At 36.9% G+C, this 14,987-nt stretch overlaps 2 protein-coding genes across 2 annotated transcripts in view; both read left to right on the forward strand.

Annotated features, from left to right (window-relative positions):
• CPPED1 (calcineurin like phosphoesterase domain containing 1) overlaps window positions 1–14,987 on the forward strand; it is a 146,235-nt gene that overhangs the window by 57,264 nt on the left and 73,984 nt on the right. The window lies entirely within an intron of this gene.
• On the forward strand, window positions 13,917–14,536 carry LOC100017253 (40S ribosomal protein S16-like). Its single transcript, XM_056806178.1, has one exon. The coding sequence runs from the start codon at window positions 14,023–14,025 to the stop codon at window positions 14,461–14,463; it is 441 nt and encodes a 146-aa protein (XP_056662156.1). The 5' UTR covers window positions 13,917–14,022; the 3' UTR covers window positions 14,464–14,536.

A 14,987-nucleotide genomic window follows, 5' to 3' on the forward strand; every position in this document is an offset into this window, starting at 1 on the left:
AAAGTTTTAAAAATAGAGAAATTATCCTTTAATATCCAGCAAGAGAAATTGAGGGTGCAGGGCAGGGCCTATAAAATTGTTTCCTTTATGTATTGGTTTATATAGTATCAGTAACTGAATACTAATTGCTCATCATTTTAATAGCAAACATAATGCAGAGTTTAATACCCTGTAAATGATATTCTCAATGTAAGAAATTTAAAGTCCAAAATGAATAAAAATAGCTTTATTAATCACAGTGCTTATTATTTAAAGTTAATATCCTTTCCATTATAAATATTGACAATAAATTTCCTTTAATAAAAATGAGTAGATTGGACTAGGTAATCCCTAATGTCCTTCTAGTTCTAACTGTAAATGAGTCTATTAAGTAATAAGCATAATAAAATTCCTCTCTTATATTTTCCTTATTTGGAACACTTAATTCATTATGAAGCTGACATACTAATTCACTACAGTTTGTGGAGTATGCCAATATTTTCAAAAACATGCAGAGCATAAAACTGATAAAAAATAATAAGTGAAAATTCCCAAAATATTGAAGCAAGGGTTTTACTCTTTGTCTCTTGAGCCTAGTGTTACTCTTCAAACTACACTTGAAGTTGAATCATTGACCTACTTATTGTACTTAGGAGCCTTATTAATTTTAAACACAGACAGACATATGGGAGCTACTGATAAAATTTGAACATAAGCTTTATCATTGAGCCCTAATAACAGTCTTGGATAATATTGCAGTTATGGTCTTTAATAAAACTTTATATTTGAAATCTAAGCTTACAGAAAAATCAGGGGAAATTATATGATTTGTAGAAAATTCTTTGGAAAATTATTTAATTAGTGAATTTCTCTTGTGAAAGTGAAACATGATCTGATCTTCAAAGTTACAATTTATTATACAACTTTCATGAAGATATCAATTCTACATTTCAAATAGAGTACCAATGTTTAGTTTATGGTAGCTTAGACTTGTTTGGATTAAATTTAGTGTTTTGTACAGAGTTTTTTTTAGTAAGTTCAGTCTTAAAGTTGTTTTCATCTGTAAAAAGTATGGTGTTAAGCAAAAGGGTTTACATAGGTTGTCATTATTAAAGACTAAAATATTTTAAATATTCAAAGGGAAATGATTTTTATTTTTTATCCAACCCAATGTAGAAATAAGTCAAACTAGCAAGGGAAGAATGATGAATTCTCTTATATAGTACTTCTAAAGAATTCAAATAAAATTAAATGTTCAATAAATTAATCAGTGTTTATACTTTAAAATAGTCAAGTAGGGGGGTAGCTGGGTTGCTCAGTGGATAGAGCCAGACCTAGAGATGGAAGGTCCTGGGTTCAAATCTGGCCTCAGATACTTCCTAGCTGTATGACCCTGGGCAAGTCACTTAACCACCATTACCTAGCCCTTACCACTCTTCTGCCTTGGAACCAATACACAGTATTGGTTCCAAGACAGAAGGTAAGGCTTAAAAAAAAAATAATCAAGTAGATGGCACAGTGGATAAAACATGGGACTTGGAAAAGGGAATCAATTATACCCAACTCTTCACAACCCTATTTGGGGTTTTCTTGACAAAAAGGAATGGTTTGTCATTTCTTTCTCCAGCTCATTTTACACATGAGGGAATTGAGGCAAATAGGGTTAAGTGACTCCCCAAGGTCACACAGCAAGTAAGTGTCTGAGACAAGCTTTGAATTCAGGAAGACAAATTTTTCTGATTCCAAGCCCAGTGTGCTATCTGTGGCACCACCTAGCTCCCCTTTCTTTCCAATCTAGGGGCATACTCCTTCACACATATATATCCACAAAGCTACTGAGGAGAGTGGATCCAAACTTCAAGTACAAAAATAGTGAGGCATACATATAAGACCAAGAGATATTTTAGGACCACTCCTCCCTCCCAAACCCTTCCCTCCTCCTCCCCCCTTCCCCCCATGGAGTCACCACTAAGCTCATTTCTGACAAATAGCATCAAGAGTGGACAAATGGTATGGTTTCTTTATTCCACTGGGCTGCCTCCTTGTAGAATGCAGTGTCTCAATTGATGGTTATTAAGCTTAGTTAAGCCACTTGCTCCACTTACCAGATGTGGCTGCTAGTGTTACCTCTAGATGCCCTCACCCCCACCCCAATAGATCTCTTTAGCTCAGCAGCAGTTGGGGCATTCTCTCCCTTCTAGAAATACATATTTACTTTAGATAAAGGAAACATAAACACAAAAGGGAAAAAGGCAGTAGCATGTGCTTATGGACACATGGTGACTAGACTAGAGATAGGGCAGCTGCCTACTCTGAAGGATCAAGGGAAAAGGGCTTCTCCATCACACATCTGGAAGCATCTCTGTGCCCCCTGCTGTCCCACTCCCCAGACTTCTGAGGATTTGCTTGGAATGCTAGCTGAGCATGCCCAAAGGAAAATTAAAGGGAGTGCTTTACTTCTTCCCAATTCTTTTACATGTTAATACAATTTTCAATTATGATTTTTTAATATTTTGTAATCCATGTTCTTTCCCTTCCTCTCAACTCTCCCCCTCCCCAAGATAGCAGGCAATATGACATAGGTTATACATGTGTTATCATACAATATATATTTCCATGTTCATCACATTATAAATGATATATATCACTTACACTAGAAAAAAATTCATGGAGTAAACAAAACGAAGAATAGAGTACTTCAATCCTTATTCGGACTCTACCAGTTCCTTCTATAGCAGTAGATAGTCTTTTTTGTCATGGGTTCCTTGGAGTTGTCCTTGATCTTTGCACTGCTGATAATAGTTAATTTATTCCCAAATGATCATCATGCTTTTTTAAAGTTTATTTGTATAATTAATTCATTTAGAAAATTTTTCCATGGTTACATGATTCATGTTCTTTCCCTCCCCTCCCTCACCTCTCTCTTGTAGCCAATGAGCAATTCCACTGGATTTTACATATATCATTGATATAAGGAATTTTTAAAAATGAGCTTTCCCTCTTTGAAGAAACTAATTCCAAGTTCCCAAACAGTAGAACTTCTCTCCACAGAGGGCCTAGGATTGACTGGAAATCATTCATCTCTCACCATCCCAGGAAAAAAATAATCTGTTCACAGTGAAAATTCTTTCATGATTCCTTTCAACAAAGGGTATTCCAACAGAAGGATTGGATAAATCTCTCAAAGGGGCAAATGTCCTTTTCTTTTTTTTTTAATTTTATTTAATTGATTAAGAAAAATTTCCATAATTATATGATTCATGTTCTTTCCCTCCCTCCTCCAAACCCCCTCCTGTAGCCAGCGCTCAATTCCACTGTGTCATTGATAAAGACCAATTTCCACATTATTGATATTTGCACTAGGGTGATCGTTTAGAGTCTACATCCCTAATCATATCCCCATCGACCCATGTGATCAAGCAGTTGCTTTTCTTCTCTATTTCTGCTCCCAGAGATTTTTCTCTGGATGTGGATAGTGTTCTTTCTCATAAGTCCCTCAGAATTGTTTTATATCATTACATTGCTGCTAGTAGAGAAGTCCATTACATTCTATTGTGCCACAATGTATCAGTCTCTGTGTACAATGTTTTCCTGGCTCTGCTCCTATCACTCTGCATCACTTACTGGAGGTTGTTCCAGTTCACATGGAATTCCTCCACTTTATTATTCCTTTGAGCACAATAGTATTCCATCACCAACATATACCACAATTTGCCCAGCCATTCCCCAATTGAAGGGCATCCACTCATTTTCCTATTTTTTGCCACCACAAAGAGGGAGGCTATAAATACTTTTGTATAAGTCTTTTTCCTTGCTATCTTCTTGAGGGCAAATGTCCTTTTCTATGCAAGCTCTGTTTCTGGAAGCGCAGGACAAAATTTTCTCTACATACTTGACTTATGGACACTTGAAATATCCCCAACCAGTCTCTGCCACTAAAAAGACAATTCTAATGGATTGTCAACCAAAAATAAAACAGTGTTTGATAAACTTCAACCTCGGGCAGAACTCCTAAAAAGGATTTACTACTCAAAGTTCTCTAGATTATGTCCTGAAAACCCAGACAAGGTCCCTGATATCTAGTTCAGTTTAGAGCATATCTTGATGGGCTGCATCAGTAACAATAGTTATCAATTATATGTAGAAAAAAATGCATATATGCAGGCAAGCAGTAACAGTGAACAATGAAGTGAAAAGTGATTGAGAAAATTCATTTGGATGCGGGAAGAAATGAAAGTCTGACAGGAGAAACTATTGGCAGGTCCCACATGGTAAACCTTATCATTGTGGTGGGAAAGGTCACCATCCTTTGCCTACTGAATTCTCTTCCTCTCTGCCTCCTCTACTTCTACTTCCCACAGCAGTTCTTAGGCAGTTCTAGGCACCTATCTCTTCTTACTCTTGGTCTCCGGGGAAAACAAACAGGATCCTTTTGGTAGCAAAACATCCCAATGTCCCACTGCCCCTGCTCTGTCCTCTGGTTAGGTGATAGGGTGTTGCTGCTTTATAGGGCTCCTTTAAGTGCAACCAGTCAAGTCCCTTCCTACATCTCCCTTTCGTAGCCTTTCATGGAAGTTCCCAGGCAGGGTCAAGGTCCTGCTGAAACCTATCTCTAAACAGAGATTTAGAAAGTCAGGAGGATGCACACTACCCTTTTGTTTCCCTTTTCTGCTTTGGAAAGCATCATGATGAAGATGAAACAATGAAATTAGATCTGGATTCAAATCCTGGTCCTGTCACTTACTATATGACTAGAGGAAAATAATTTAACTTCTCTGAACCCTCCATTTCCTCATCTGTAAAATGGAGAATTTGGACTAGATGACCCAGAAAATGTCCTTCTATCTCTAAGTATATGTTCCTATGGAAATGAATGCAGTACAATTGATTACATACATTTTTCATATTGCCATTGTATGTTTAAGGTTTATCTTATAAAATTATAGTAAGCTCTTAATATTATTTGAATAAAATAATAATAAAACTTTGCATATATTGTTTGATGAAATGTATGGAGGGTATGAACTTTTTTTGATTTAAAAAAAGATGGTGTCACTACATAAGGTTGGAAAACAGATTTCTAGTAAGAATTTCTGCTTCCACTCTTCTCCTCTTTCCTACTTAAATGTTCCCTTTATAGTGTTATTGGAGTAACCTTTCTTCTGCCTAGATCTATTTATGTCATTTCCAAGCTAAAATCTTCAGTTTCTTCATATTGCCTACCAAATAAAATTCAGACTGGTATTACTGGCACCATCTGGAGCTACTTTCACTTAATATCCTCTCATATTACTCCCCTCCATGCATACTGGGCATTCCCTAACCAAACTGTACTCTTCCCAATCTATTCCCAAAACGTGGATGTACTCTCTAGTCACTTCTTCTTGATCCATTTTCTTTCTTCCCCAGTAAGCTCAGTGACAGGACTGGAGTTCAGGTGAAAGATTAGGACTAGACATATAGATTTGGGAATCATATCTCTGCATAAAACTAATAATTGAGCCCAGGGGAACTGATTGAACTAAGGGGGAAAGTGTAATAAGAAATGTGAGCCTTGGTGCAGACCACCACTTTAGTAGATGAAAATGTTAATCCAGCAAAGAAAACTGAAAAGGAACAGTAAACAAGTAGGCTGAGGACCAAGGATTAGCAGTATCACTGAAGTTAAGGTAGAAGAGTGTCTCCAATAGTGTCAAAAATTCCAGAAAGTTCAATATTAATAATAGCTAACACTTATATAGCATCTACTATGTGCCTGGACAGATAGATGATGCCATGGATAGAGTGCCAGACCTGGAGGCAGGAAGATTCATATTTGTGAGTTCAAATCTGGCCTCAGATACTTCCTAGCCATGTCATCCTGGGCAAGTCATTAAACCCTGTTTGCTTCATTTCTTCATTTGTAAATGAGCTAGAGACGGAAATGGCAAACTACTCTAGTATAATCTCAGATAGAGTTGCAAAGAGTTGGACCCAAATGAATAATAATAACAATAACAACAATACAATATGCCAGGCACTGTACTATTTCATAAATAACATTTCATTTGATCCTCTCAACAACCTGTAATATTATAATTTGTGACATTATTATCCAGTGATATTATTACATGTGTTTTACAGATAATAAAACTTAGAAAGTCAGAATGACTTGTCCAGGTTATCACCAATATTAATGTCTGAGATCAAATTTGAACTCAGGTCTTACTGATGCCAGACCTGGTGCTCTCTACTGAACTATGTTGATAATTGAATAGAGATCATTGGATTTTGAAGTTGAAGGAAATTAAATGTAGTATATTTTTTCTTTAAAAATCCTTTCTACCATTAAAACTCTAATCCTTTACTTTTCTTTATATTTAGGGCATATAGATGAATGAATAGAAAAACATTTAAGTTCTCATTATCCTCTAGGCACTGTGCTACTAAACTAGGAACTGGGAAAACAAATACAAAGTAAGACATCTATTCTCTGCCCTCAAAAAGCTTACACTCTAACAGGAATACACAACACATAACAGAATAGGGAAAGGAAATATCTGGAGTCATAGGGATGGGTGAATTGTACCACAATCATTTTAAAGCATGCCCTTTCTAAGGTGTGAATCTTAAACTTACTCTACTTTAGAAGATTTGATTAAGCTATTCCCCATTTTTAACAATGGAGGTACTTGATCAGGAATGTATTGAGAACTTTTAAAACTACTCCACCCTACTCAGTCAGTGCCTTAGGGGAAGATAAAGTTGCAAACTCCTTATTGAACAATGAAAAGTCTCTAATCCATACTTATAGTAAAGCTAGAACCTTAAGCTAGGTCTATTTTTAGATCTAATACAAAAAGGTACTAAGTGCCTATAAAGGTTAAATTAATCACTAAAAGGTCAAGCAACTTACAAAAGGCAAGCTTAATAAAAGAGGTGTGAAGTACTCAGAGGATTTAATCTAACCAGAGAAGGTGAGAACCATAGAAGATGAGAACTAAGAATGGGCAGTCCTGGGAAAAAGAGGCTACTGTGATTGGTAGATGCAAAAATTTAGGGGAGGTGACATAAGAGAAAATTTCTTTAAAAGGAAGGGGTAAGAGGAATTTAAGGATTATTGAATTTGAGTGGAAGTAGTTTGAGTTCGGAGTTGAAATGAGGGACATTTTGAATTGAGTTCACAATTGAATTCAGTTTGGAGAGGATTTCAGTTTGGAGGGAAAGAACCCAGCTTGGAGATGATCTTGTGGTGAGTGATAAAGACTGACTCACTTTCCCTTAGGCTCAGGCCTAGGCCAATGTGGCCTAGGCTCTTTTTCTACTGCTTGGCTAAGCCTGAACCAGAGCAATTCAAACTAATTCTTTCTCTCTCTCTCCTTCCCTTAATTCCTTCATTTATATTAATTAAAATCTCCATAAATCCCCAGCTGACTTGGATATTTTTCATATTTGGGAATTTTCCATAACGACCACTTATTTAGATTTTAAGTCAAAACACTAAAAATTATCTTTACCAGTTTGACCAAAATCTTTACAGTTTTGGCATTTACAGTTTTTAACATTCAGAAAGGGGCACAGTAGATAAGCACCAAGCCAGGAGTCAGGAAGATCTGAGTTCAAATGTGTCCTCAGACTCTAGTATCCAAGTCACTTAACTCTGTTTGCCTCAGCTTCCTCATCTGTAAAATGAGTTGGAGAAGAAAATAGCAAAGAACTTCATTATTTTAGCCAAGAAACCCTCACATGAGGTCATGAATTGTCAGACATGATTAAAACGATTAATATTCCAGTAATATAGGTGGTAAGATGGGGGGCAATAGAAGACAAAACAGTGAAGACAGATAAGATATGAAGCATTGCCTGGTCTACTGCTCTGGAGGTTTTGAAACATGCATTTTGAAGAGCACAAGCTACTACTTCATTTTGTGATTTTCCACAGAGCAGACCCTCTGGTAGGGTGGAGCACAATTTATAGATTTTCATTGTCTTGATTGCAGTTTCCATTTTATATACTGCCATCATTCAAGTGACAATAGCATAGAAATGCTTTTGTAAATATTACAGTCTGAACTTTGCTTTAATTATGATCCTTGTTAATCTAGATTTATCTCCTCAACAATATATTAAAGCATAGCTTCTTAATTCTTATTTTGGTGGCAAGGGTACTTAAATCTTGACCTTAAATGAGAAGTTCCAAGATTTAAATCTAATCCACTCCCTTTTTGACATATAGAAATGAAGTTTTGTAAATGCAGTATGTTACTTGAACTAATATTAGTTCCTTTGAATGGAGACTGTCAGAAGAGACAGGTGATGTGCAGAATAACGAGCAGATAACCTAGGAGGCAATCAAATGAAATTCTTGGGTTTGTTACCTCTTCATATCCATTACAAATGCTGTTAAAGTAGCTAAGTAATCAGTGACAATGCCTCCATACGCGGATGCTGATTAAAAGTGGTTTGAACTAATTTACCTAATATTACTAATTAGGAAACTCAGAATATTACTTGAAAAGTTGTTTTGATTAGGTATGTGATCAGAAACAGTATTTTTGTGAATACTTATTGTTTATGGAAATTTTTCCTTTTCCTTCTTCTGAATCCTGGCTGTTGCTTTCCAACGTTTGTGTCATAAACTAAAACACTGAAAATTGATCATTTAGAGTTGAGGAGAGAAAAAGTTTGCCATGTAGTGATTGCTATCCAGATGTCTTTATTTTCTATTCTTTTCCAGGGCCATTTCCACCCTTTGTTATCATAATCTCATTCCTCTATCTACTTTATGTTGGCAGGTGAAGACTTGGTGCAGACCATCACTTTAGTAGATGAAAACTATTGTCCATCTTTACTTGTAGGTTCTCTAGAAGAAATCGTAGAGAAGTAGCCAAATGTACCAGAGTTTTGTGAAATTCTATGTAGCACAGACAAGGCCAGACTTAAAATCTTATCTTTTACCTGATTAAAATAACCATACTTTAAGGAATGGCTGAATAAGTTGTGGTATATGATTGTAATGGAACACTATTGTACCATAAGAAATGACAAACAAGATGATCACCAAAAAAATCTGAAAAAACTTCTATTAATTGATACAAGGAAGTGTGCAGAACCAAGAGAACATTGTACCTAGTAACTGTACTCTAATAGCGGATGATCAATTGTGAATGACTCGAGTTTTATCAGCAATGCAAGGATCCAAGACAACTCCAAGGGACTCATGAGAAAAATGTCTATTTACTGCCATAACAGGATGGAGTCTCATGATGGAGTCTAAATGCAGATTTAAGCATACTATTCTTCACTTTATTTTCCTTCATGAATTTTTCTATAGTATAAGCAATATGTGTCTTATTTCACATGACAAACAGGAAAATACATATTGTATGACTGCACATATATAATCTCTGTCATATTACCTCCCATCTCAAGGAAGGACAAGAGAGAAGAAAGGATGGAATTGGAGGGAGAGAGAGAACATAGATCACAGAATTTCAGAAAATGATTATTAAAATTTTACCTATATGTAATCTGGAAAAGAATAAAATAAAATATGCAGATTTCCTTCCTACTGTATTAGTTTTTACTCTAAACATTCATTTTCTGGGAATGGTACTCTTTAACTGCTTGAATTAGTTTTCTGCCACTAAGTAGAAAAACTAAAAAGTGTTATGATCCCAAAGGGGTTGAATTACAAAATAATTGGTCAAATGATCAGAATGTGTAACTAAAAAAATAATAAGAGGTTGGAAAATGGAACTTACTTGAGTGTGAAAACTCCTGAGAACACATATTTCTATAGAGAACTAGAATTTAGAAACCCATTTAACTAGGTTGTTCATTCTTTTTTTCTGCTTCTAAAAAAGTTATCAGTAAGTATGGTGGGCTCTATTCATTACATTTTATTTGGGTTGCGTGATAAATCAGTTATCCTAACTTTTTTTTTTCCCCTAAGCCATTTGTTGTTGTAATACATACATAGAACTTACTTACTATGGCAGCTGATGGCACCATAGTGCATTGACCAGTGGGCCTGGAATCATGAAAGCCTGAGTTCAAATCCAGCTTCAGAGGTTTGCCAGCTGTGAGACCTTGAGGAATTCATTTGACTCTGTGCCTCAGTTCCTTCAACTGTAAAATGGGCATGACAGTAGAGCCTACATCCCAGGGTTTTTGTGAGGCCCAAATGAGATAATGTTTGTAAAAAATCACAGCACAGTGCCTGGCACATAGGAGGTATTATATAAATGTCTGTTCCCTTTCCTTCCTTAATGCTGTGGTTGTCATCTATACTTTTTAGTTTATACATAATGTATTTGAAGAAACTTTACATTAATTGCTACTTCATAAGTTTTTTTTTATATTGTTAGATTTATGTTTTGTAGTATATACTCTACAACCTTTCTTTAAAATGCACCATGAACTACTCTGCAGGTATTTAAATCTATTTAGCAAATTATAGCTTGAAGTAGTTGGGTAATAACACAACTATGACAGTAAATTAATTGCAAAAAAACTTGTAGTAACTCCTGCTCTAATAAGCTATAGCTGTTAGAGGCTAAATGAAATGAATCTTGTCTAATAATGTGCATAATTGAAAAACTGCAGAACCTGATTAAGCTCTATCTGTTAGTAATGTGATAACGGATCAGCAAGTGAATACTATTTATGCTTGCAGAGTTTCAGATCAATGAATTTATATACATATGCTAATTAGGAAAGATAATAAAAAAAATCAAAAGTGGGAGTGTTATAGGAATGAAAATTCATTATAACTACGTAGACTAATCTGTTTAAACTAAGTAATAAATCGTTATACAAGTCAATTCAGTTTCAAGAGCTATTTATTAAAATGTTGCTAATTCAAGGCACTCAGGTTACAAAGACAAACTTTAAGGAGTGTCGGCTTCCTGTTACTATAGTCATAATATTTTGTAACATACTCCTGACTTATTTTAGCCTTTTGTTCTACCTTTCAGGTTCTAGTGGCATTTTTTTTAATGTCTTGATCTTAATTCTTGATCTTGATCTTAATCTCTTGGATTCAAATGATCTTGAAATTATGGTTATTTGCAGGGGTGGGGAGAAAGTCAAGGCACTAGGAAATTTTAAATCTCTTCTGGGACGATAGATAATATCCCTAATGGAATAAAAGGTGAATTATATTATTTTCTTTAAAAATAATCTTTTAAGTTATGTGTAGATTAAAGTTATGTTAAGATCTAGAGAGTTAACTTAGTTTGTCTCCTTTTCTTAAATAATTAGTACACTTGACCACAACTCAAATAATTTGTATTTTTAGGCCTCCAGAAAGAGCTTGCAATTAGGTTATTATACTGCTGTTACTCTCTTCTTATATTGAAGTCTTACTATCATGTCTCTTCATGGAATGGGCATGACCATCATTCTAGGTCCTTGAAGTCTCCTCCAGCTAGAGCAAAACTTTTGTCAGATCCCATCAAGTTGCAAAGACTTTGATGCATAACACCCTATGTATCTTTTGGCCATACAATAGGCCCCTGTGGTTTGGCCACAAAGTATTTATTTTGGTTCCAGAACATTAAAAATATTTCAAGGGATAAAGGAAGAGCTGCATCAATGGAAGAATTGTCCACAGTAAGGAAATCTTGGATCTTTTGAAGACAGGAATTTGAATGCTACTATTTTTGTCACTTAATATTCTAAATTTAGTATCTTTTATCAAAAAATTAGGATTAGAACAAGTTTACTAAGGCATTATCAAGTTATTTCTCAAGTTCAATAAAAACAGATCATGCCCTTTGTTATCAGAAACAAAGAGTACGTTATCTTATTGAGATACTGATTTCTACTGTGTGATACTGAAGTCTACTGTGTGAATTAAATATAAAGGGTACCCCCTATTCCAGCAGACTTACCTCATTAGTCATTAGTCACCCCATTGAGTCATGTGACTGAATGCTGCATGACAATTCAGATCTTGACCAACAAAAATCCCCATGGGTTATGTGCCCGGAATTCAAGCCGTAGGACCCAGATTGTCCAACCAGAGAACCTCAGTAGGAGTGCAGTCATTGGCCTCATAAGATCGGGGCTGAGCAGTAGCATGCTCTCTTTTGCTCAGGACTCTCTCACTAGACATGCAACTTGCACATAACGCTCCACTTGTGCCTCAGCTGGGAGCTGATTTCTTTAGTTAAGGCAGCTTGGTGATCTTTCTTCCATCTAGCTTTTACTAATTATTATAAGTTAATAACAGTTTTCAAGGAATTTTTATCACTTATACTACCTTTACTGGTAAGAGGAATGAAAAGGAATCTAATCATTGGTATTTAACCTGCATTAAACCTGCCTTAAGAAGATTCCTTTCCCAAAATATTTCTTCTGTTTTTGTCATCAGTGTTTGCAATTCCATCATCAGTAATTTATTCCTTCATCATTATCACAATGAAAACTGAGGCACAAATCTATTAGCAACTCTCCTAGGTCATACATTGGATCTCTGACTGCCTCAAAAATACATTCGTTTAAACCCTTACTGTACTGTGTATTGGTTCCAAGGGAGAAGAGTAGTAGAGGGTAGGCAACGGGGGTTAAGTGACTTACACAAGGTCACCCAGCTAGAAAGTGTTTGAAACCGAGCTCAAGATCTCCTGTCCCTAGGCCTGGTTCTCAATCCACTGAGCTATCTAGCTGCCCCCCACCCTTAATATACTTATGACAAATGTATAGACCATGTTTGTAAATATGGGATGGGATTGAAAACTGGAAAGTAGAGAATATGTTGTCCAAAATCTTTTTTCACTGACAACCAATTTTAGCTATTTATATCCATTCTGATATAGCATGTAGAACAGTTTTAGGAATCTTATGTTGAAGCCATGAGCACGAGTGTGCATTTAGGGATTGGGGTGTTCAGGGGGAACTGGCATTTCTGGTGTGAGGACTGACTGAGCCCTTTTCAGGGCTTTTTAGCCTCCTTTGGTGTTCACCTCTCACCCAACTCTCACTTGTGGCTTCAAGAAGATGTAGCATGCCCAGTGGCCATATCCTAGGAGAATTAGACTACCAGGTTGACAGTAATTGACAGGCCTCATACCTGTTGTTAAGGGTAAGAGGATGCCCACCCCAAGCATGTGAAGACTTCTCTGGTGGGATGGGCAGGTGAGAATAGTTTGTTCCAATGGCTATAAAATGCCTAGTATATAGTAGGTGTTCTATGCACTGTGCCACCTAAGTACTTAGAAAAGGAAAAAAACAATCCAGTCCCTCCCCTAAATATAGATTAAACATGCAAAGTATGTATAATATGTTATTATTCTTCTTCAGATCATTTGGGTTCAATGCCATGAAGTTATCTCTCCTCACTATATAGCCAGTCGAGTCACCAAAGACTATTGATTCTTCCTGTAAAATATGTCTTGTATCTGTTCTTTTCTTTCCATACCCACTGCCTCTATCCTAATCTAGATCTGGATAATTGGCAATAGGCCTCTAATTTCTCCCTGCCCACATTGCCTTACAAACAGTCCCCGATTAGTCTCCTTAGTAGAGTCACCAGTTTGCATATTTCACTTTGCGTCACATTTGCACCACCCTCTAAGAAAGGAAGGGAGGGAGGGAAAAACACTCAGATTCTTTAGCTTGGTGTTAAAGACCCTCTCCAGACTGGCACTCAGCAGCTTTATGTACCCAACACAAACCTTCTACTCCAGTAAAATGACTGCATTCAGTGTTCCTAAAAATATACCATCCACGCTTGCTGTTCCTGCCTTCTCTCTCCTTTCCCCTTGTCAAAATCCTATCCTTTCTTCAGGGACCACCTACTTGATTCCGTCTCCTCCAGTCTTTCTTGACCACTCCATTCTTTGCTGATAGGTTTTCACAGTAGTGTTTTAATATTTATTATTAACTATTCTAGTCATTTAGCACTTAGAATATGCTACCTCGCCCTTTCGTGCTTCAGAGCCGCGCGGGTTAGGACCTCTCCTCACCGGCTTCGGTAGCCCTTCCTCCCCCGCCGCTGCGCCCGCACCGCCCGCACCGCCCACACCGCCCACACCGCCCACACCGCCTGCCAGCAACATGCCGTCCAAGGGACCGCTCCAGTCCGTCCAGGTTTTTGGGCGAAAGAAAACTGCCGTTGCTGTGGCCCACTGTAAGAGAGGCAATGGGCTGATCAAGGTGAATGGGCGACCCCTGGAGATGATTGAGCCTCGAACCCTGCAATACAAGCTCTTGGAGCCTGTCCTCCTCCTAGGCAAGGAATGTTTTGCTGGTGTAGATATCAGGGTCCGTGTGAAGGGAGGAGGCCATGTAGCCCAAATTTATGCTATCCGGCAGTCCATCTCCAAAGCCCTAGTGGCCTATTACCAGAAATATGTGGATGAGGCCTCTAAGAAGGAAATCAAAGACATCCTCATTCAGTATGACCGAACTTTGCTGGTGGCTGACCCTCGACGCTGCGAGTCCAAGAAGTTTGGTGGCCCTGGGGCCCGGGCTCGCTACCAGAAATCCTATCGATAAGGCAATTGCTGGGATTGTGGGTCTTTTTGCAATAAATTTGGTATCATCAAAAAAAAAAATAAAAATAATAAAAAAAAAGAATATGCTACCTCATATTATTACTCAACTTTTCATGTACAGATACTGTATCCCTAATGAAACTGAAAAGCCTCTTAAGGACATGGCCAGCATCTTAGCCTTTGTGCACAGGTCCCTATATGTGAAAAGGGGTGCTCAGTAAATATTTGTTGGTGGTGATGATCTGCTCTCCACAGTGTTTATTTCACCATATATTTTGCTTTGGAAACAGCTACAGGAACCTGAGATAGAAGGTGAAAAAGGATTTATTTATTATAAAAGTTTTAAAATGGGAACTTAATTATCAACACAAACAAGCACTCAAATAAATAATTAAAACAATGTGGTAACGATCTTAGTCTTCAACAGATAAATTAAGGAACAAGAACCCCCCCCCCCAAAAAAAAATCCTTTGTTGTATTCTTTTACAAGCCAGCATAAGTTCTTCCACCTTTAGCCATTTTATT

Source organism: Monodelphis domestica, chromosome 7 (assembly GCF_027887165.1).
Source record: "Monodelphis domestica isolate mMonDom1 chromosome 7, mMonDom1.pri, whole genome shotgun sequence".
Taxonomy (NCBI): Eukaryota; Metazoa; Chordata; class Mammalia; order Didelphimorphia; family Didelphidae; genus Monodelphis; species Monodelphis domestica.